Source organism: Leuresthes tenuis, unplaced genomic scaffold (genome assembly GCF_036924035.1).
Source record: "Leuresthes tenuis unplaced genomic scaffold, fLeuTen1.0.hap1 SCAF_6, whole genome shotgun sequence".
Lineage (NCBI taxonomy): Eukaryota > Metazoa > Chordata > Actinopteri > Atheriniformes > Atherinopsidae > Leuresthes > Leuresthes tenuis.
In genome coordinates, this window is record NW_027325360.1 from 37,578,920 (window position 1) to 37,603,185 (window position 24,266).

At 38.3% G+C, this 24,266-nt stretch overlaps 1 protein-coding gene across 1 annotated transcript in view; it reads left to right on the forward strand.

Moving 5' to 3' along the window:
- Positions 1-24,266, forward strand: part of cacna1ba (calcium channel, voltage-dependent, N type, alpha 1B subunit, a) — a 222,977-nt gene that overhangs the window by 136,935 nt on the left and 61,776 nt on the right. The window contains 5 exon segments of the mRNA XM_072387079.1: positions 766-872; positions 21,486-21,582; positions 22,830-22,990; positions 23,096-23,233; positions 23,995-24,196. Of these exon segments, the coding sequence (XP_072243180.1) occupies positions 766-872; positions 21,486-21,582; positions 22,830-22,990; positions 23,096-23,233; positions 23,995-24,196 (705 nt within the window).

Sequence of the window (24,266 nt, forward strand, 5' to 3'; positions counted from 1 at the left end):
AGGACAGGAAAAGAACAAAAGTCCAGACAGTTGAAACAAATTCCTGAGGACCTATTTGATATTTTTCTCTTGTATAGCCAAGGCAACGGGTTTAATTTGTTTCTATTTCCTCTGGATTTTGTTTACAGTTAATAAACACTACTTCATTTATGATTACCATGTGCAACATAGCCTCCTCATGCCGATAACATTATACAGCGCTCTCTCTCTCTCTAATAAATATATATATTTATTTATTGTGTATCCACTTTAAACCAGTCTTTTCTCTTAGGCTACATTTCCAAATGTTCCTTCAAAATCAATATATAATTGCCACAGCTCAATGACTATCTTAGAGTGACAGTTGTGGTGTATTGAGGTTTTCTGACTTTATTAATGTCCCTGTATTGATAATTCTTTATATTTGAAATGTAAAAACATTGTCTTAAGCTATCTGTCACTAATTATTCTAATATATTTTTTTTATCCATTTCATGTCTTCAGACATTTAGATTTTATACCAATTATGTCATACTTTTGTATTTGTAATTTTATTATGTAATTTTATTGTTCATAAATTGTATTTATCAATGGTAACGATTGTATATTATTTAAAGTAATCACTACACAAGGTATAAAATCATACCTACCCAGTACAAACCTAACAACAGTTCTATATCACAATCATAGTCATTTGAAATGACCAGAAATTAATCAAATACAACTAAATAAAATAGCATAAAGTAGAACGAGAAAAGAGATGAACACATGTTGTCTTTGTCATAGATGGTTGACCTGGGTCTGCTGTTTCATCCTGGATCCTACTTCAGAGACCTGTGGAACATTCTGGATTTCATAGTGGTCAGTGGGGCGCTGGTGGCATTTGCATTTTCGTAAGTTCATGGACTCCTCCTTTTTTGTCACAAAATGAAGTATCTGCTTTTTGCAGATGTTAATCCTAACAATCAGATTTCGATTAATCTTTTGTGTCATATATAATATACAGATGTTGCAAACTTCACTCAGAGTGGACTTCTGATGGACCAAATGTTAATTAAAAAGTTTTATTTTTACACCATAGAATGTGGTACAGTATATAGTATAATATAATTTAAACTGTTCAAACACCTGTGAAACCCTGTCTCTCTGCTCACCCCAGGGTGGATGGTGACTGTAAACCTTGTGAGTTTTCTTACAAAACTGTCTCCTCACAGAAATGTTCTAATTGAAACTAACATTGTTATATACAAGCAAGGGATCAGTAACTAAACGCTATCTTCCCAGAAGAAAGGAAATTAGAATTGGAAGGTTTAAAGTGAAGCTCTTAATCAATTCTTTAAAAGTGAGAAGTGTCTGTCTGTATGTGTGTGTGTGTGTGTGTGTGTGTGTGTGTGTGTGTGCGTGCGCACGTGAATGTGCACGCATGTCTGAGTACATGTGAGTGCTTTTGTGCTTATTGACTTCAAATTTTTCCTGTTTCTGTCCTGGGATCTCTCTGAAGGAGCTTCATGGGGTAATGTCTCCTCTTCCTATCTCATCGTGCCTGTCTATACCATTAACTGTATGTATGTGAAAAAGAAAACATACATGACTTCCACTGCAAAAACAAGTAATTTCCTCACATATGCATAAATGCATAAATGCATAAACAACAACATATTCAGTCTTACTTTTCAGAAAATATCCTTGCCATTAGATGAGGAATACAGAATACCGTTTTTGTTAGTAAAACAAAAATATGTTCTATGGGTAAGCCAAGACCAAAGTCACTTTCTCACATACTCCAGATCTGCAGAAAATTTGAATTGGTTTCGTTCCGAAGTGAATGTTGATTATATAATGTAATGCACGCAGAAAAATGGCAGCTTGGAGATTTAGATTGGTACCTAAAAAGCATAGCTTTTATTTTCACTTTCATACTTCTCTCAAAACATAGGAGAAAAAATGTGTTTATTGATTTAATCTATTTAGTTTTACATTTTTGCCAATGTCTTCAACCTGCTAGTTGCTGATTTGACCAATGCAGTGGTCTAGAAATAACCTTTGTAGTTTGCAAGAAGGAAAACGGAGATATTCAATGTTGCTGCTACTTTCAGCTGCATCAGTATTGCAGTTTGCTATTAATTTTTCATTGAAATAAAAAAATTAAAGATCACACACATTCTTCTAAGCTTACTTGTATGTTGAAAACCATTAGGCATTTTATATGTAAGAGTTTAAGAGCTACTGAATATTTCACTGATATTCCTCTATTTTATTTGTGCTTCAGATCATAGTTGCATTTTGTAGAGGGATCAGAATTAAATGTACACAAACTATGTTTTATGGCTTCATATATATATATATATGTATGTGCATACAAAACTAACTTTTCTTAAAAATGAGCCATCATCTGAAAAGGACAAATTTAAAGCCACATTTTGTTTCAATGCTGTCCTGCTGTTCTCAGGCTGTCCAATGTTATCTTTCTTAAACCACAAATATTAGTTACATTGAATTTTTCTCTTAAAGCTTTTGTCAGTGTTTACTAGAAAACTTTGTTTCTGCGTGGTGCAGAATTGCCAAGTCTACTCAGAAAGTGAACTCAGAATTAAAAGACACATTTCAATTAATTTTTTGTTCTGTAAGCCATGTGCTATATGAAGTGAAATTGCTTGCGAGGATGTTTTTTGCAGTGTGAAATGTTGTACCTGAGAAACACATCATGTCGTCATCCATCTAAGATCTTCTTCTACTTATCCCCAATGTTGCGTGGTTAAAGATTTTTTCTCCATGTAGTCAACACACCTGATTCAAATCAGTGCATCATTAGCAGGCTTGTTCAGAAATTAACAATCTTTTGAAGAGTCCATTTCATCTGAATCAGGTGTGTTGAAGCAGGGAAACATCTAAAACCTGCAGGACAGTGGCCCTTGAGGACCGACTTTGGACATCCCTGATGTAGTCCTTTTCTATCAAGGGACCTGTCACCTGCAGGTTATCCTTAATGTCCCTTTGGCTCTGAAAAGAGGTATCCTTATTAGCATGTTGCTCTGCTATAGCTCTTATACAACCACTTTCACATTCTCTATTATTAATTGAACAGAGACTTGCTTATGTAACAAGCAAGATGCGACCAAGGGGCATGAGTAGATGTCAGGGAGTATTGACCCCCTCTATGATCCCAGCCTGCACATTAGACAGACTTTATGACATGTGTACTGTTGACTATGGGTGTTTCATAAGTACCCTATGACCATACCACGTTCACACGTTTGTTCTATATGCCCTGCTTAAGCTGTATCTTTCCAATTCAGCATGATACTTTAGATGAGAGTATGCTCATATGGTTTGGTTCCATACCTGTGCTGAATAGCATAAATCAATATTTGATCCAGGAGTTAAATTAATGTACAATGCATTTAAAAACGAATTACCTCCATAGACCCAGTATTGAAAATTAAATACTTCAGACTTTGTGAAATTGTACAAATTAGCCTACCATCCACAACAGAATCCATGCTCTACTTTTATCTTTATTTCTTTAAAATTGATTTAGGATATTATAAACAGATACAAACTGAAACAGAAAACACATCCAGATAAAAAATTGAAAATATATCATAGAAATAAAATCTTAATTTAAGACTTTATTTGTCATGTAGATACATGAAATACACAATCTCAATCTTTGAGTGGTGAGAGTGGGAATTGAACTGCCAACCTTCAGGTTATTGGACAACCCACACTCACCCACTGAGCCATGGCCGCCCATAGCTTATATGGTGTTACCTTTGATGCCAAACAGATTTGCTTTGCCAAGGGAATCTTTATGAATGTAAAGCTCCCCTTGATGCCCATCAACTGCTTATTTATTTTTGTTACAATATTTAACATGTAATAGTGCCAAACCGGAACGGGGCACAGGGAAAGAGGAAGAGAAAAGAAAAAGAAACGGAACAGAAATAGAAAGATACAAACAATGAAAAACCAGACAACCAGCTGCTACACCTGTAAAAACAAAACAGACGACAATCCACGGCCTCTGTGGGGAATCCAGCCTTAGCGCCACCAGGAGCACCTGAAAGCAGACAAGCAGAGAAAAAACAAACAAAAACAAGCACAAGTAGCAGCAATCACATACAACACAACTTTGACCTGAAACCACAGGATAACACATCAACTGCTTAGCGAGCATGCTACTGGGCTAATTAATGTGTGTGTGTGTGTGTGCATAAACATGCAACACACATGGCCCAGGTCCTACATGATAACCATGCTTAGTTATGAGTGTATAAGTGTACAGAGCACCGGGAAGCCCACCGCAGGGACAACCACGCATCCACCCAGAAGACTGCAGAGGAAGCCCCTGGACAGAGCCCCCATAAGCATAGGGCAGAGGCCCCCTGGGAACCAGGGGCAACAGCCCACCGACCCCTCCAGGCCCCAGCTGCCCAGACATGGGCCATGCCCAGTCATTACCACACACACTTGCACATCACATACATTCGCACGTCTCCCCTCCCTCAACTCCGCTGGGGTGTGGCGCAGTGGGCACACCAGGGGGCCAGCAGTCCCCCAGCCACCACAGACCCCGAACCAGCAGAACAACTCATCCTCCTGCCCTGGGCAGCAACCAGGCAACAGGGGTGTGGGAAGACCCCTCCCCCCGCCCCTCTGGCTCCTCAATATTTTCTAATATTGAGCGATAAAATTGAGGGGCAGCCAATCTTGTAGAACTGGGAGCGTGGCCCTCTGGGCAGCCTACATATCCAAAGAGCCCCTCCCACCAGATGCCACTCAGTGCTACCACCCCCCAAGACCTAATGTGTGTGTGTGTGTGTCTGATAAGTAGTAATGTCTAAGGTGTAATTAAGGCAGCGCCCAGACCCCAGGGCCCCTAAGTGACCCCGCCCCATGCCGTAAGAGAGCTCCACCCGCAAGCCCCCAAAACTGCTCTCCAAGCCTGACACACAGTCCCCCCCCAGCAATGATCAACCCAATCCCCACGACCACCAGATGCCCGAAACCACACAGCCCCCCCCAGCACACACCCAACCGCCCAGAGCGACGGGACAGCAACCCACCACCACCACTATGTGATAAAACTAATCAGAGGGGACCAGAGAGAATGAAATTCAGCCAATTGATGTTTTGAGGAGGCAGACATTGTTTCCATGCTAATATAATCTAAAAGAACATTTCTAAACTGGTTAATACACAGATTGTTCTTCGCTTTCCAGTTCATGAGAATAGTTTTCTTTGCGATACATAACACTGTGAGGATCATGTGTGCTGAGTTAATTTCCATGTTGATGTTGTCTAAGTCACCCAGTATGCACAGTGTGGGGCATGCAGGGATGCATTTAAGCCATGTTGATAAGGTCCTCACAGAACTCAAGCAAGAACTTCTGGACAGGCGCACAGAACCACAAAGCGTGTGCATAATCATCAGGTGTGTTATCTGTGCAATGTGAGCAGATGTTTGAGTGTGTTAGACCCATCATGAACATCCTTTGTCCTGTATGACGTGTTCTATGAAGAATTTTGTATTGTATGAGCTGTTGTTATGTGTGGCCAGGTAATGGCACACCTGGAGTGTTTTGGTGTGCTGCTATCTCCCGCCCTCTCCTTCCTCTTTGTCGTCCTCCACAGGCCAGTAGGCAATTGGTAATCAGGTTGAGGATAAAGAGGGAGAGGAGGAAGGCCACGGTCTCTCACTCTGGGGGCAGTAGCCACATTGATGGTTTGCTTTCTTTTGAATTAATAGTTGATCCTTGTTTTCTTTCTCATTATTCATCTGTCTTAGATGGCAGAGTTTTTTCTTATGTTAGTTTGTTATGTTAGTTTGAGTTGGAGACTGCCGGTAGTCCTGTTTTGTCATTTTTGTTTCAGGTTATATTTGTTTTTTCAGTAAGTGGGGAAAATGCAGGGTGTGACGGCCCACTGCATGGCTGGCCCTGTGTTTCCCCTTTTGTTCCTTTTGGCCGGGGTCTCCATCTCTTTTTGGTTCATAACTTTATGGGTTAACCATTAACTTTTTTCCCCTTTTCCTTTTCAGTGGCAACTTTTTAATATATCTTGTCTTTTTGCAAACAATGTGTGGCGTCCTAATATGTTATGGTCTCACTGAGCCTATGTATTATTTTAATTTTATGAGGCCGTAACAGCTGTAAATTAGGATTTCAAGTCATTCTGAAGGTGTTCAAACATATTTGTGGCCAGAAGTTATGATTAGAACTGATGGATAAATCTGCCTCCCATTTTGAGGATGGTAGAGACATTGTGTCTTCTATCTTAAACAATAATTTATATATTTTTGATAGCAGTTTTGGGGTGCAGATGCTTAGAAATTCTGCTACCCTAATCAGGAGTTGTAAGTCTGGTTGGTGGAGGATATATTTCTTAGTTATTATAGACTTAAGTTGTTGATATTCTAGGAATTTATTGCTGCCTATCCCATGTTATAATATGAGCTCATCAAATGAAATAAAACTTCCATTTTGTATTATATGTTCCAGGTGTTTGATTCCTTTGATCTTCCATAGACTAAAGTTTAGCATTTTTTTGTTTTGCAGTATGTCAGGATTGTTCCAGATGGGTGTAAGCTTACACGGGACAAGTGAGGACTTTGTTATTTTAAGAAATTCCCACCAGGCAGTCAGAGAGGTGCTGATGTTAATGCTTTTGAAACATTTGTGATTTTTTACGTTTTGACTAATAAGTGGCAGGTCAGAGATTTCCAGATTATCACACAATGCTTGTTCTATATTTATCCATGGTTCATCTATTGGGCTAGGTTTAAACCATTTTGATATATACTGTAACCTATTGGCTAAGGAATAGTGCTGAAAATGAGGTAAATCTAATCCACCACTGTCCTTGGTCTTCTGTAGGGTTTTAAACTAATATGTGGTGGTTTGTTTTTCCACAGAAATTTGGAGATGCATGAATCTAGTGACTTAAACCAAGTAGCAGACGGTTTATGAGGATTATTGAGAACAAGTAGTTAACTTTTGGTAGTATCATCATTTTAATGGTTGTAACTCTCCCCATAAGTGATATAGGTAGGGACTTCCAACAAGTGAGATCGTCCTCTACTGTCTTTAATAATTGCACATTTTGGGTTAGGGTTTTAGCTTTGTTAGCTCTGAGAGCTTGGAGGAAATGTTTATCCCTAAATATCTAATATTTCCTGACTGTAAAGTGATCGCAGGTATATTCTGGACCCTACAGTTAATGGGCAGAACTGTGGTCTTAGACCAGTTGACCAGTCTTAGACCAGTCAGAAAGTGCTGAGAATTATTTATGAATGTGATCGTGTGAGTGAGAGACGTTTGAGAGTTCTGAAGGAAAAGTAATACATCATCAGCATAAAGACTTATATTAAAGGCATCCAATCCCAAAATATTGAGCATAACATTTCTATCTTGTCTGATAGCAGCTGCTAAAGGTTCGATGAAAATAGCAATAAGTGAGGGAGAAAGTGGGCAACCCTGTCTTGTACCTCTCTGCAGATATTCCCATTATTCTCAACACATCATTCGGGCCTTATGTGTGATAACAGGTTCATGCCAGCCGCTCACGAGACAAATGCCCTTTTCTAATACAGTTGATGAGGCCAGAGCCAACATGGCTGGCCTATTGTAACAGCTTTATGCCAGCCTGTGTTATGTGTGCTCCTAATACAAAATGTCAAAAGAAACAGCACAGTCCCTCCCCATTAGAAACACAGGGGGAATCCACAGAAACAACTCAGCCTCCACACTAATAACAGGCTCAAACCTCTCTAATATCCACAATTTCTCTTAAACCTGGATAAATTCAAACTCAAAATGAAGCTATATATGTCTTCTTACCATCTTTGTACTGTAACTTGTGCTTTTCTGTCAAATCACCTCAGATTCAGAGCGAAATCACACATTTCCATTATAAACAGGAGACCTTTCTGCTATTATCAGGACAATTTTGTTTTCATCTGTGACTTATAAATCCATTGAAACAGCTGTTTGTTCTCAGGGGGCACAGTCTGTCCTCTAGATCTGTCTGGTTTAGGCCGTACTTCTGTGTGGTTAACCTCACTTATGCTGTCTAAAGCAGGCAGGTTTAATCATAACAAGCCAGAATCTCATATTTCAGACTGGATTTTAAATATCTAATGTTTGACTGGCAACAAGCAGCTCTCTCAGCACAGCACAGCCTCTCTGTATCGACGGGCAGCAGCTTTGCACCCATCAAAATTTCTTCAGAAATTTTCTAGTTATTATTCCGTATGTTTTTGACACTTAACTAGTCCTGCAATCTTTCACCGACTTCTACAAATTTGGTATCAAAATGTTATCTTCAGGAGATAACAGCTATGACTTTTGGTGTTTATAACTTTTACACTTTTTACACTATTTAACTTTTATTCAAATTTTCATTCAAATGAATGGGAAATGCTTTAAACTCATCTTTCCAACCTAACTACTTCAGCACACTTTCAGCTAGAGACACAATTCACACTTAACGGGTCACAAGACATTCAGCTATTACCAAATGGTTCAGCTTTTTCAAATATTAAGCCAATTTTGAAGTATGACAGTTTTAAAAACATGAACATTTTTGCTCCTTCTTGATTTTTATGAATGAGAAGATTAGAGTGGCACACTGATCATTTTAACTTTTTCTGATATTCAAACAAATTCATCTAACTTTCATACTGTTTAACTCAGACAAACAAATTATACCTATAGCCTTGAAGCCAGAGAAACCTTTCAAATTCTCTCACTAACTCCAATGAAAGTTTGGTCTGACACCAGAGACAGGTTCAACTGTGTTCAACTCACTGCCGTTTAAATATTTTTCCCTCCATTGAAATAATAACTACATTGCCGCGTTCCTCCAAGCCTTCAGGTTCTTACGGTCTTCAAATTATTTTCCTCGCTCTCAAAGTTTTCTCACAGGAGGTCATAGTATCCAAAGAAGCCATTTCTGCAGGTTATACAGGGAGAGAGCTCGTTAAGCTGCAGCTGTTTACAAACATTCCTGTCACTGATGACATCACTCTTCCACCCCCTGCTGTATATTACGCTGAAGCCATTTTAACTATTACTCACTTGATTTCTGCTAGATTTTCACTAGTTTCAACTTTTTGAGCATGGTCAACTAATCACATTCAGCTTATGACCATTCTCATGGCTGTTTCGCAGGAACAGCTTTTAATGGGTGCCAATGCCAAAGGCAAGGCACACATATTACTATTATGTGGGATTATTATTATTCTCCCGTTTCCGCCACAAATTTTGGTTCGCTACTCCACCCGCAGCGATGGTCTGACTGGAATAAAAAAAACAACCTCGCTGCATGTGCGTCGATCGGGATCGGTGTGCTATGACTATTCTCTCTCATTACTCAAAAACTGATCTATTTTACTGTCTGGTGGATAATTTTGTGATGACTATAAGGTTTTATAGAAGTCCCTAAAAGCATTGTTTATTACATCACGGTCATGGGTGACATTTCCTTTTGAGTCTTTAACAGAAGTGAATGTTGTTTCTCTTTGTTTTTTCTTTAGTTGATTTGCTAGGAATCTTCCAGATTTATTGCCATGCTCAGAATTCTCCAAAGGAAGTCTTTTTGTCAGATACTGTGTTTGTTTTTCAACAATTTAGTTTAGTTCAAGTTGATGCTGAAGTCTGTTCCTCTCAGCTCCCTGCCGCGGCCCCTCACCTGAACGTTCTGTTCGTAGTGTTCAAACTTGGCCACAATCGGTCTTGGTCAGCGGGCATCAGGTCTCTTCCCTCTCAGGCGGAGGACTGCTTTCACTGTTCTTCACTGCTTCTCCCAGAAGTTTCAGATGTGTTTAGATAAAGTTTTTTTTATTGTGAGTTCAGGATCCTCGTCTGCCTGCTCGGGGATTCCAGAAAACACCAGGTTGTCCCTCATACTGCGAGCCTGGAGATCAATAATTGATTCTTTCATTCTCTTGTTGTCAGAGATCCAGCTCCTTCCTTCAGTGAGTGATTTCACCAATCCTCTGAGGGCTGCGTTTTCTGCAGCCAGCGTCTGCACCTGTTGCTGGCTGAACTCCAACGACTCCCGTAATGCCTGAAACTCTCTGTCTAGAATCTCTAACAGAGACATATGAGAGTCGAAACTGGATGATTTCTTATCAATCGATGTTAAAATGTCTGTCGAATCATTACCAGCTGGCGACACCGCACTGGGTGACTCTTTGTTGCGACTTCTTTTGGAGGTTGAAGCTGTTTTGCTGTTTTACTTTATTCACTGTACTCCAGTGTTTTGTGTTTATTTTACCTGAAAATACATTTATTCAAACAATAGTTATTGGCGTAATTATAATGTTACTATATTGTTTGCTTGATTAGAGGCGCACCATGTATGAATCTGCCCATAGTCTCGCAGAATCTTGCGACACTACAGCATCACACTCTCTGCGCTTGATGTTAACAAAAACAGCTATGTTTCAAAATGTTTCACCATAGCATTCTAGGGGCTGCCACAGACTTCAGTTACAGCGGAAAGTAGAAGAATAATAGGAAAAGCTACTAACACAGTGGCTGCCTTCACGGCTCGACATGACATTGAAATACTCAGATTCACTACATTTGAATGCGCAAACTGAATGCGCATTATTTTAACATTACCAGAAAAACCCAATGTAGTTTCATATTATTGGTACATCCCATGCTTCTTGCTCTATTAAACCATCGGGACACTTTTCATTCTGGTTAAATGCCAGTCAAGGAAACGTTGTGCAGGTGAGACAAGGAAACATGCAATAATCTAAACATCCTTAAAGAAAGGTTTAAAAGTACCTAACATATCTTGGTACGGACAATGCTCTGCTCAACACAGTATTTAAAGTGGAGCACAATACAAGAAACACAACACAGCATAAACTCCCCAATTCAATAAGTCTACCAGATGAGATAATACAATAGAAGAGTAACCTTTATCTGTGTGTGTGGCCTGTCTGTGACATACTTATCAAAAGGCATGGTCTACACCATGATAGCTGGAAATAGGAATGCTGCTGTTGTCTAACACTGAAATTTATACTTCGTCTTTCTGGATTCATTGTCAAAACATTTTTTGATAAAAAATTTCCTCTATGGTATATAAACTTACTTTTGAAAGAAGATAATGTAATGCCAATCTAATAATGCTAATCTTAGTGAACTAGAAATTTTAGTGTTAATGTTTTCATTTTGTATATTATTTATTATTATAGTAAATACTATTACTATTATTTGTTACTATATTATAAATAATTTACTGTTATAATTTACTTGCATAATAATTATTTATTTATTATAATTATATTATATGATTTCTGTTTAATGACTATTTGATTTAACTGCATTAACTGTATGAATATTTATTTCATAAAGTCTGATTTATTTAATCAATACTGGACAAATCTCTATATGATTCTTAAACGTAATGTCTTCATCAATGATTGATTCTTCATTAAGTTAAACCAGTCTCAAACAAGCTATTTGCACAGGCTTTTTGGCTCCAGGTCAACACCACACTGGCAATAACAGAAAGGGAGTCCTGTTTGACTGTCAGCTGCTATCGCTCACCTTGCATGAATACAAAAGCTTGTTATGCCTGCAGTCCATCTTATCATGGAACTGTAATATCCTCATCAAAGCTAAATCTGTGACTCTCACCTGCTGGAACCAGCTGTTGAGCTCAGATTGTAGCTTTTTGGTGCATTTCCTATGTGTTGCAGCAAACTGTTGAAGTGCCCTTAAAGTTAATTGCTGATTCTATAAATAACTTTGTTTGCAGTGTTAAAATGATGTTTCATTAATTCATTCTGTCCTAAGAATTCATTTTGTTATATAGGAAATCTTATAAGAGCCTGGTTTTGCTAGCATTTTCTCTTAGTTTTCTGTGTTTTGGTTGAGTCTGCACCTACAGAACAAAAGCTAAACAATTGCCTGTTGTAATTTAACAGTTTCAATTTGTGTTACTTCAGTAAAAGAAAATGTGCTTTGTTTTGTTTGTGTGTGCAAAGCATCCATAAATATGCTGTACCTTGTTTTACCACTGTTCTCCCCCAAGTAGATCGCAACAAGGTGTTACCAGGTGGGGAACCCCCTATGCCAACCTTACACCCATCCTGATCCCTCTACCCTGTACCTATACTTATACCTAACCCTAACCCTCATTCCCTCTCTAACTGCCATATTTCTTATGCTCAGATCAGCTCCATTAATAAACTATCAAACCCATTTTCCAGTTAAACAAACTTGACAGTATCCATTGTCTGAGAGCTTTCAACTGTGAAAACCACCTCTGCCTACAAAACATTTGAACAGATTCAGCCTTTTCTTTTTTTTTGTTGGCCACAAATACAACAAACAAAGTTATCTAAATTACCTACATACATTTTCAAAGAGTTGCCAGCTCCAATGGTTGTGAATAAAAAGGATAAACAGATTGTCTACACTGAATTTCTTATTTTTATTTTGTATTGGTCAGTTTCTCCTTTCTTGCCAGATTATAACATTTCTGGCCCGCTTACACTGAATATCTATGCTTGTGTAATAAGCCATTCGGTTAAAGAATAGCCATTTTGTGTTTGCTAACAAATGCCATGTGATTACATTATTAAAAATGTAAAGAGGAGTTGCAGAATAGAGAAAAGGATTTGCCTTTAGCGCACAGTGAAGGTATTGTTGAATGTTGACCTTTTTGTCATATTTTCTGTGGGTGTCTAATTTGTCACTAGATGTGGGGTCTCTTTTGGGTTTGCAATATTAATAATACAATTGATTGAGAAATATTGAGGGACTTAATGTTTTAAAGAAAGTTCTTGCTTGGCCAGTTCCTTCTCACTGGCATATCTTTAGAGACCTAGGGCCTGTAGGAAGTAGGACTGGTGACTTAGCGGGGTAAATTCAGAAATAGCTGCGGATTTTCTGTATCACGTTACATTTTCACAATTAAACTAAGGAAACTCAAAGAAAAACCTTGATAAAACCCTCAACAGAACGTATAATATCATAATTAATATAAATTGGTCTCACAGGCCTACTGAGTAGTTCTCGCTTGAATTGACCACAGTTTTATGAAAGGAAACATGTGACAACGACTCAGTAAAATAGATGCCAAATATTTATGGAAAGCTTAAACCAAAACATGAACCTTAAATTACAAACAGGGGGGGGGAATAGAGCGCTCTGAAGGGACTAAATATGACCTCTTTTGTCAAATCCTCTGGATCCTGTACGGCATGGTTGAAAGCACAGGGAGGGATATGGAAAAAAAATGGATAGACAATGACTTGAGCATTTGCATAGTGTCACCTTCTTGAAACACTGCTAAAAAATACATAGCTAAACACTGACAAAGGATCCTCTTTAATTTAATGTTTTTATTTCATGAAAAATCTCACTTGAACTTGAATTCTGATTCAAGAGAGTGTCAGTAAGATAGTTTAATGCAAAGTTCTGTGAAGAAAAATGGTCTCATATTGACAGAAGCTTGAACTACATTATTTTAATGGTTTTGTAGCGAACTCAAGTGTGGAATTTTTTTTTTTTTTTTAATATCTCTTTTTATTGAGGTTCAAGCGGTCCACATATAATCCTTTACATATAATTTCTGCAGAATCATACTTTTTCTGATACAACAGGAGAAAATAATACAGCATACATATAAACATAGACATTAACATAAACACACCACCAGATTGACACTCAAATTCTAAGCTATGTCCTAGACATCCATGTTACATCACTTATTGAGGAACATTAAAGGTCAGACCAGAGGGGTCCACAACATCTAGAACTGGTTGCCATACCCTTGCAAAAGCTCCCATGTTGTCATGAAGAGTATAAGTCAGTTTTTCCAAAGGGACTATGCTCATTACCTCCTTGTACCAATCATCTAGCGTAGGAATATCCTTATGAATCCAAAACTTGAGAATAGTTTTTCTTGCCATATACAAGAGTATTCCAATGAGTTTAGCATTATGTTGATTCCTTGCGTTCGGCACATTGGCTGCTAAAACATACTGAAGAGATGTAAGGTCCAAGGTATGCCCAACCAATGTGTCCAGCTCTTTCTTCACCTCATTCCAAAACATTTGTATCTTTGAGCATTTCCAAAACAAGTGTGCATAAGTACCAATTTCTCTATCACATTTATTACAGTTAGAGCAACTGAGACCAAGCCTGCCTCTTAATAAAGGTGTGTAGTGGAACCTGCGCAATACTTTAAATTGTCTCTCTCTGTCATTATTACAGATCAAGATGGTTAACGTGTTTTTTATGATTGTTGTCCAAGTGTCCTCATCTATCTGGCATTCCAAATCAATTTGCCACTGCCTTCGTATATGGTCGGTGGAACAGTTTATATCAAAAGCTTCATACACACAGGAAATAAATCTTTTTGGCAGACTTGATAATATAACGACAAATTTGAAGGAATCAAAATAAATGGGACTGCCATAGAGAATATTTACTCTTCAAACTGTCAAATTATACCTCCTTCCATTCCTTCAATGCTGCACACTGACATGAGGGCAAAAAAAATCTGAATTTCTCCATATAGGAGCCAGAGGTAAAAATGTTTTTTAAGTTTGAAATAAACCTTAATTTTGTTCCATGTATCCAATGTATTCAAAACATTGAAATTGTTTTGGGCCTCCTATTTTTCTTTTTTATGAATCACAAAAGGGCAAGCGTTCAATGTCAGCATACCACAGTTTCTGGAATCAATGTCAATCCATGTATTAAATACGTCAGGGTTTGCCCATTCATCTATATATATCATTTGAGCTACCCAATGATAGTAGCGTATGTTTGGAACCCCTAGTCCACCATTATCTTTGTCTTTGCAGCCTGCCTATTTTCATCCTGACCCTTTAACCCTGCCATATGAACTGTGTAAATAATTTATCCAAGTCACAAAAAAAATTATTAGGAATTGAGTTTGGCAGCATTTGTAGTGAGTACAACAACTTAGGCAAAATATTAATTTTAAGCATGTTTATCCTCCCCAACCACGAAACAGGTAAAGTTGAGCAGGTCTTCTCCGATGCGCGGTGTAATTGGGCTAAGATTAAGCTTGATCAATTTTCTACGGGAGGGGCAGATTTTAATTCCAAGATATGTTATGTTCTTAGGTGACCAGTGGAAAGGAAAGCCACCAGGTGGGGCCAAGCCTGCTAGGGCTCCCACAGGCATGGCTTGAGTTTTAGTTAAATTCACTTTAAAACCTGAAACATGTCCAAACTGCTGCAGAGAGTCAAGTAGCTTTGGAATTGTAGGGTCAATGTTGACCAGGTACAGAAATACGTTGTCTGCATACCGAGAGATTTTATGTATTTTACCATTGACCAGAAAACCTTTAATTGCTGGTGTTGATCTTATTAACTCAGCTAGGGGTTCGATGGCGAGAACAAACCATAAGGGACTCGGAGGGCAACCCTGTGGTGTCCCACGTCCCAGCGAGAAAGAGTTCGAGCAATAGGAGTTAGTGGTTACAGTTGCTTTGTGTGACCTAAACATCAGCTTTACCCAATCAATGTATTCTGTCCCCAGTTAAAATTTTTCCATAGCATAAAAAAGATAGGGCCATTCAATCCTATAAAGTCTTTAAAGCATAGGTCTCAAGTTTGCGGCCCTCGGGACGATAGTTTCTGGCCCCCGCCTTAATATGAAAGTTTAATCTTAGTGCGGCCCGCGAGACAGTAGTTTATGCTTTAACGTCATTTCGACTACGTAGCTACGACTTCGATGTGGACCCCTCCGCCGTAGCCTGACGTGCACCTCCAAAACATTCTAACTACGCATCGCGTAGACACGGGCTGTCTCAGAATGTAATTTCTGGCAGTTGCCTTCTCCGGTCTTTATGGCTGTATGGCTCAATGACGACGTCAACGTTCTGGAACACTATGAATCTAGCTGTGACGCACTGTAAAGCGCCGTGTTTAGCTATATTTATATTCTTCCAGAACATCGACGACATCAATAGATATATACACGTAGATGCCGCATTCGGGCTTGTCAGGCACGTCAACAGTTACATCTTGGGACGGGGTTTCTGACGGCAGTCAGCCTGTCAGAGCGGGTCTGACAGCTGTGCATCTGGCAAAATGCCAGACTTTTGTGCCACTTACGGATGTTCCTGTGAAAAAAAACGCAGAAACTAATAAACTTGGAATAACATTTCACAGTAAGAAGTTGTTTTATATGATTTAACTGTTATGAATGTGTTAAATTTGATGTATCTCTTAAGATAACATAAATTAAACTAGCTTATTACTAGCTTACGTCAGGACAAGAAAACAAAATATGTTTTTGTTAGTAAGATATCAGTAAGATGATGATAGTGACATTTGAGCCGCTGCGTAGGTGTCTGGTGCATTCTGTCGATCTTGAGCTGGTCGTTTTTCACAGTGAGGCTTAAAATTTTTAGTAGCCATGTCATGAAAAATTCCCTGGGGTTATCACCTTCACTGCACTCTGGTAGATTTATAATCCTTAGATTATTACGCCTTAACCTGTTTTCTTGAACCTCCAATCTGTTAATGGTGTCCCTCAGCTGAGCATCACTCTAGTCAATGTGGGATTGGAGCTGCGACACGGTGTCTTCCAGGTCAGAGATTCTTTCCTCAGCGTTTACGTCCCTTTGCTCCATCGCTTTGCCTTTTTTGCCCACTGAGTTCACCGACTTGAGTATTTGGTCGAGTTTTGTGTCGAAGAAGGAGTTTAGCTTTGCAAACACCCCCTCACTTATCTTGGCTACCAAGGTGTCTGTGTCGTCTTCCGCCATGTTCGCCGCCACGCTAGCAGCTGCAAGTTGAGTCGAGTTTTTCAGGTGCTGGATCTCAAAGTCCTTTTGGGTGTTGATGCCCAGAAGTCACGTAATGATTTTCCTTCATTGGTTGTGTGTTGTTTTGGCCACCTCCACCATCCCAGAAATGTTCGGTTTTATGTTTGTTCTGGAGAGTTCACAAGCTGCGCCCCTCAAGTGTGGAATTTAATACAAACTTAAGACTTTAAATGACTGCTTTTTGTTGGGATGCTCAGTGTGGAAATACCAGATGGGGGATTTCTACATCAAGGAAGAGAAATTTACAACAACCTTTGCCCACAAAAGCATTTTGGGGGAATTTCTCAGACCCTCTTTCCACAGACCTGTGCCATAAATGTAGGTAAATGCATTAATAGCTTAGTGCTAACTAAGCTGAACAAACAATGGACCCTTTCAGGAGAGTATTGGGGAAAACCAGAACAGGACCCTTCCGACCCTATAAGGGTCAAAGTAAACAATGGTGACAGTTTGCCCCGACTCTGACTCAAGCCAGAGACAGTCGCTGCATGGACCTCTCAAAAGGATCTCACCCTGAATCACTTTTTAGCTGAATCTTGAAACTGTATTAAATGTGCTTTATATCTTTGTACAAGTTCTTTCATGTTCTCAGTGATATCACAAGCTGCATTTTAAGACCTTTTTCCATCATCGTACGGTCATCATTGTGTCTCCTGTTTACGTCGCATGTTTGTTTTAACCGCCGCTGCTGCTCGCGTCATCACCTAGTTTTGCTCACCAAGAGAGGAAACGTTAAGCTTGTCAATCTTTTTGTTAATGTAAGTTCACCTCATCAGAGTTGGTCAGCAACCAAAACCAATTCGTAACTTGGACAATTTCTGTCATTATTTGCATTGAATTCCTGCATGCCACCTGTTGGTCTTCTGAGCCTCCAGAAGCCCCCCCCCCCCCCCCCCCCCCCCCCTCCAGCGCAGGAGAGCGACCGGTCCAGGCCACTTTAATTAAAGTCCCCAAAAGTCAACGAAGGCCGCGAGACGTGGAACTGAGAGACTCAGTTGGACCTGCTGGCGATTACCTGTGGTTTGGAGCTGACTTAACAGGACAAAAGAGTGTCAAGTATGATCTGCCCTGTTCTTACATTTCAGACGATATGCGGTGGGTGTCGAGAGAATTCACTGTTAAAATGATAAATTAATCCAAGCTGTCAGCCTTCAATATTCAAATAGCAACAAATCCAACTATTTGAATGATTCCGGTATCCATCCACCCCCCCCCCCCCCCCCCCCCCCCCCCCTTAGTTCTTTTCAATTCACTAAGTGTGTCTTATATAATCATCCATATTCAAAACATTTCTCCTGTTGTCTTAAGGTTCATGTCTTTGGTCATATCATTTTAATAAATGGTTCATATATATATATCGATAATTAACCGGTTGTGTTGCATGTGTTCGTTACGTATGTGTGAGTCCAACCACACGAGAATTCACGGGTATCGAATACATAAGACTGGAATTTATAAATTATTAATTAATTATTAATTTAACAGAGAACAACCGAGAACTTTCGGATAAATCCTTATATCTAATCACATCACGCTACATGTGTCACTATAGTTTGTAAGAAATTTTATTGAAGTAAGGTCTGCTTCAAAGTGAAATTATTATTATAAGTGCAGAGGATCATAAATACAATGATAGAAACGAATGCAAGACACAAAACATTTTACAGTTAAGGATAAGCCCTCTGTTTATCTTGTTGGCTTCACAGACTCCATTGTTTGTAGCTGGTAGACTGAAATTGAGCCTTTTTTTCACTCTTCATCCAACTATTGTTTGAGTGACATTTCTGCTAATGCCAGTACTTTTGCTATATGTTATTTTTATTTTTTGCTATTCTATTGTTTTTTTTTTTTTTAAATCATACTATTCCTGTCTTATGTAGCTGTGTTTTCACTGGTGATGTTCCCAATATGCTTATGAACACCAGAATATAAACTATCCATCCGTTCATTTTCGATACCCACTTAATCCAATTTAGGGTCACAGGATTTAGGATCCCAGCTGTCATTAGGCAAGAGGCGGGGTACACCCTGGACAGGTCACCAGTCCATTACAGGGCCACACAGAGTCAAACGAGACAAATAACCTTCCACGCTCACACTCACTTTTAGGGACTACTTAGAGTCACCAATTAACTTGACATGTGTTTTTGGTGTGACGTATGTGACGTGTTTTTGGGTGGTGAGATGAAACTGGAGCACCTGGAGAGAACCCACACATACACAGGGAGAACATGCAAACTCCCCTCTGAAAGGTCCCAGTCGGGATTCGAAGGATGAATATAGACCTTGAAGTCACAAAGTTAAAACTAAAAGAATAAAGATTAAGTTGGTTTAGAACCAGGGAATTATGGTTTGGAAAGACCACCAAAAAGAAGGAAGTTGGGGTGCTTTCTAGATTTAATGTCCAAGGTTAATAGTTTTGGCAGGGATGTTTGCATGCTGGTGGAAATAAAATAAAACAGTTCAGAGATTTGCTTGAGATTTGCTCATCAGCTGGAATGAAATTAATTAAATAAAAGTTTTGCTTATTAATTGTACTAATACCCAAATTTAAATTTTCATTCTAAAGATTTTTGATATGTTTTCTTGTAAATGTTAAGTTTATTTCAGTAACATTAACATTAGAAGCTCAGAGTTAAGACATATTTTTCTTCAATCTGTGACTCGGTGTGTAAGGAGGAAAACACAGGAATAGTTTGAATGCAGTTCTTTTTATTTACTCTACTCACAGTTGTGTGAGTAGAGTAAATAAAAAGTGGAGTATGCCTGTTGCAGCCAGGTATACTCCACTTCTTAATCAATCCTTTACTGTCAGTGGTGGGAGGCATGTAAACTGTGTCCTAGAAATCACAAGACTATATATGCTAAGACTTCAAATTTCTGTCTGGACATTATCAGCATTGGATTGAACAAACCCTTTTGCTCCTGACATGTTACTTTTTGACAGATTTGAATTGTAAACATTGTATTTTTTAAGAAAAAAAGATGAAGAGTTTATGCAAAACTCTTAGACTGCATGGGAGAAACAACTATTGCTACTGGCTGGAAAGTATGTGGTAATTTCCCTTTCTTGAGGAGTACAACCTCACCAGAAGACAGAAAAGAATCAGACTATAGAGATCAAAGAATGAAACTCAGAGGTGTCTTAAAAGATCTGACCTCAGACAATGACCATACCATAAATGTGCTTTTGACTCCTTGTGATTAATACCTACTTGGGCTTTTTGCCAAAATATGTTTTTCCATTTGAACGTCAGTTGCCTATTTTTTTTTAACAAAGACAAAGGATGTCTTTCTGTGAATCAACATATTTATTGCATGTATTCAAACAGAGGTACTAAACTTACTTGTTCATGTAAGCCAGAGTTACATGATTCACATAGCTGAATGGTTGGGAGATGTATTTCCCTGTGTACAGTTGTTGGTGGTATGGATTGTGGACTACTTAAGAGTAATTTTTACCAAAACTTACATAGCCCACTCAGTGTCCCACACATTTCCTACCACCCCTTGCTGTTATTTACTCCACACATAGTAAATTTTGTTTTTGACTGAATTGGCTGTTCTATTATTTGTTCCTTCGATTCAGTTTAAATTTTAAGTACTGTAAATATTGATGTAAACACCAGAAAAAAGTAACAGTGCTTTGACTGTGCAAAGAGGGGTGTAAGGAATGGGTAAAATGTCACAATGTAACTCTAAAGTGGCTTTGACTAATCTTGGGTGACTTGTTTATTAGCATCTTGAGTAATTCGAAATCATATATCAATCTCATATCTGTGTGTTTACACCAGAGCTAAAGGCGGGCCATTGGTAGGAAAGTTCAACATTAAATACTGAAAGCATAAATACTACTGTAATGATGATTTTTGAAAATTACTTCTAGTCTTAACATGCTAAATGTAGCTCATGTCACCAGGACAGTACTGAAGTCCTCCATTCAGGATTATCAACCATCTTGTTCACTATCATCTGCAAACAAACCATGACCATGACTGGACATCTTCAACAAATCCCCTCGCCTCAGTTGTAGAGCTACTTACTAGACTTGATTTAGTCAGCAGAATCTGCGTTGAGAAATCTCTTGACATTGATCACTGATCAGTCTTAAAAACATTATATTCCTTTAAGTATACAGCTAAATATCTTCTTAGATATCTTAGCATATCAGAGTAGCTTATTTATCAATATCAAATGGCTGTTGTTATTGCTAAGTAAATGTAGTGTTTGGTTAAACATATATCCAGTTAACCTATTACTTCAACCTTTAACTAATATTAACTGCTTTGGAGCCCAAAGCATCAAAAGCAGTTAGAGGCTGAAGGCTGTTAATATATGATACAAGTATCATGGATTAAAACACAGTTGATTTAGCATAAAATTGATTTAAATTTGTTTCCCATTTTTTCCTGTGTTTTTTGTGCTAGAAAGGCACTTGCCATTTGCCACTTTCACACAGCTGATCTGAACACATTTCACATCATACTACATTTTAAAACTAGTTGTTTAATACTCAAATATAATTTAAACTGCTTTGTAAGAATTAAGTCTAAAAATCAGTTTCTACTAAGTGTGGTTTCAATAATAAAACAAGAAAAAGGTTTAACTGCATGTTATCTGTGGATAACACTGTATGTATGTGGTCTAACTCGATCTGCTGTTCACAGGGGGACTAAAGGCAAAGACATTAGCACTATCAAGTCGCTCAGGGTTCTCCGAGTTCTCAGGCCTCTCAAGACCATCAAACGTCTGCCAAAACTCAAGGTCATACCCCATACTTGTTTTTATTGATTAATTTAGCTGGACTTTGCTGGTCTCAATTGTAATTACATTTTGCCACAGGAATCCTAGCTCTATCCCATAGACTATCCCAGACTGTCAATAACAAAGAGCCGTCTGTCAATTAAAAAAGCTCTATTTGACACAGTTGACTCTAAGTGAAGCACCAAATCCTTATGAGTAATTCACAAAGTTCTAAAATGGACCTATAATTTTCTTTAAAAGATTCTTTTCTTTCTGGCATTTTTCCTTTATTAGACCGGAGTAATACAGAAAGGCACAAGATAATTAGAAGGGAACAAAGAGACTAAATTTGGTTATTTCTTTGGGTGGTTAAGCCGCTATATATGTGGGACACAAACTCAATCAGCTTAGCTATTTGGGACCTTAAGACAACATACATACAACATACTAAGTCTAAGTTTTACAGTCTAAGTTGGTTTTGGTCTTTTTGTAAGATGTCTTTGTCAAGAAGTGGTGTTTCATTTCATAAAGCCCCAAAACAAGTCATTCTTTAGTAATCAGGGCCTAATATTAAATGAACTCAGCAGACATGTCATCAGCAATGGTTTCATTTTCTTTTCTTAGTTTTTTTTTTTTTTTTCATTATTTATTGGTACTTTGACTAAGACCTTTAGCAGACTCGTGTATGTCTAGAAAGAAATTTCAGAAATGTTTCAAAACAGAACAGTTGAAGAAGTCAAACAGGAGATGTTAAACCAGACCTATTGCTCAAACTAGGACTGTTGATTTATTTTAAGTCGTATCTTTTTTTTGGTAATTTCTGAACTAACTGAAGTAGTAAAGATTTTCCATTTTTTTGTTAATTTTTTAATTTGTTAGTGTATTATTAACATTTGTCACCTTATTGAACTGACTTTTTTCCTGAACTCTATTTCTGGTTTGTCACTGTTTCCTTTTTTAATTTTATCTCTCCCACCTATGACCTAGTGCAAAATTGATCAGGTATTAACTGAATGCCTTTTTAGATATGCCTTATTTCTGCTGAACTGTCCATACACACCAGCAGGGATGGCCACAGGGAAATTAGTATTCCTAGTAGCTGGGCATGGCCTACACGCCTGCCCCATTCTGAAGATTCAGATGAAGACAGCCATTTGCACAGAGTTCTGGTTGAAAAAGCAACATGCTGTGTAACATTAAACAACAATATATTGCAAATGATTTTTTGTTCATTGTTCAGGTTTGATTCAGATTTTTTCTTTCTTCAGGCAGTGTTTGACTGTGTGGTCAACTCTTTGAAGAACGTGTTGAACATCCTTATTGTTTACATCCTCTTCATGTTCATATTTGCTGTTATCGCGGTTCAGCTCTTCAAGGGAAAATTCTTCTATTGCACTGATGAGTCCAAGGGCCTGGAAAAAGACTGCAAGTTGGTCTAAAATGCAAATAATTACATTTTTCATCTTTCAGCCTGTTTAATTGCAAATGTTGACGTGTACCAGCCTGACCCTACAAATTGCCGCATGTCTTCCAGAGGGCAATTCCTAGACTACGACAAAGATGAGGTAGCAGCCATGCCAAGAGAGTGGAAGAAATATGAGTTCCATTATGACAATGTGCTGTGGGCCTTTCTGACTCTGTTCACTGTTTCGACTGGGGAGGGCTGGCCAACGTAAGTGCTGTTTTCTTGACAACCTCTCTGAGTTATTAAAAACAAACCGTTTTTTTTATTATTCTTAAAAGTAGAATAAATTATTCCAGCAGGGAAGTTGGGTCACTGGCAAGAAGGAGAGTGGTGCAGCGTACCATTTGTGACACACTACCTGCATCAAAAGTTAAAAATGTTATCTTTTAATCCAGAGTATGTTCTCTTGGTCTTTTTGTGTGTGTGTGTGTGTATTTGTGTGTGTGTTATCTTACTAATCAAGTACGCGTTGTGTCTTTGCGCTTACTTTCTGATTTGTTTTTTTGATTGCTAATAAATGAAGTATAAATTAATAAGCCAAGACTTGTTATATACAGGTTACTGTATTTAATTGACTGATTCAGAGCTTAACTTGAAGGTTTTTAAAGTCTTCTATGGGGTTGCTGTTTGCACCACAAAAATGAATACTACAAGGAATGTCACACTTGTTACAAAAGATGTCAATTATTGATTGTAAATGAATTTGCTATGGCTATGAAATTCAGTTTTTCTCAGAATCAGTTTATGCTTATATGCTTCATATATTTGTAGCACTCTCGTATTCACATAAATATGGTAATATGGTTTATACTGAATTTCTTTTTTAACCATGTAAATTTTAGATCTGGCTGTGGCATTGGTATATTTTTTATTCATCTTATTTTTCATGTTTTCACTGAACAACTGTTGCAACTGCAGCTGGACATTTTATGTTACAGCATCTCACTCGCTAATCTCACTGCTTACAGAGTTTTGAAGCACTCTGTGGATGCCACCTTTGAAGACAAGGGTCCAAGTCCAGGCTACCGGATAGAAATGTCCATCTTCTATGTGGTCTACTTTGTGGTCTTCCCTTTCTTTTTTGTCAACATTTTTGTCGCTCTAATCATTATCACATTCCAGGAGCAGGGAGACAAAGCTTTGTCGGAGTGCAGCTTGGAAAAGAACGAGGTAAAGCATGGACACACAAAATTGCGCTGACAGTATTTCATATTATATATATATAAAATTGTTGTGTGAT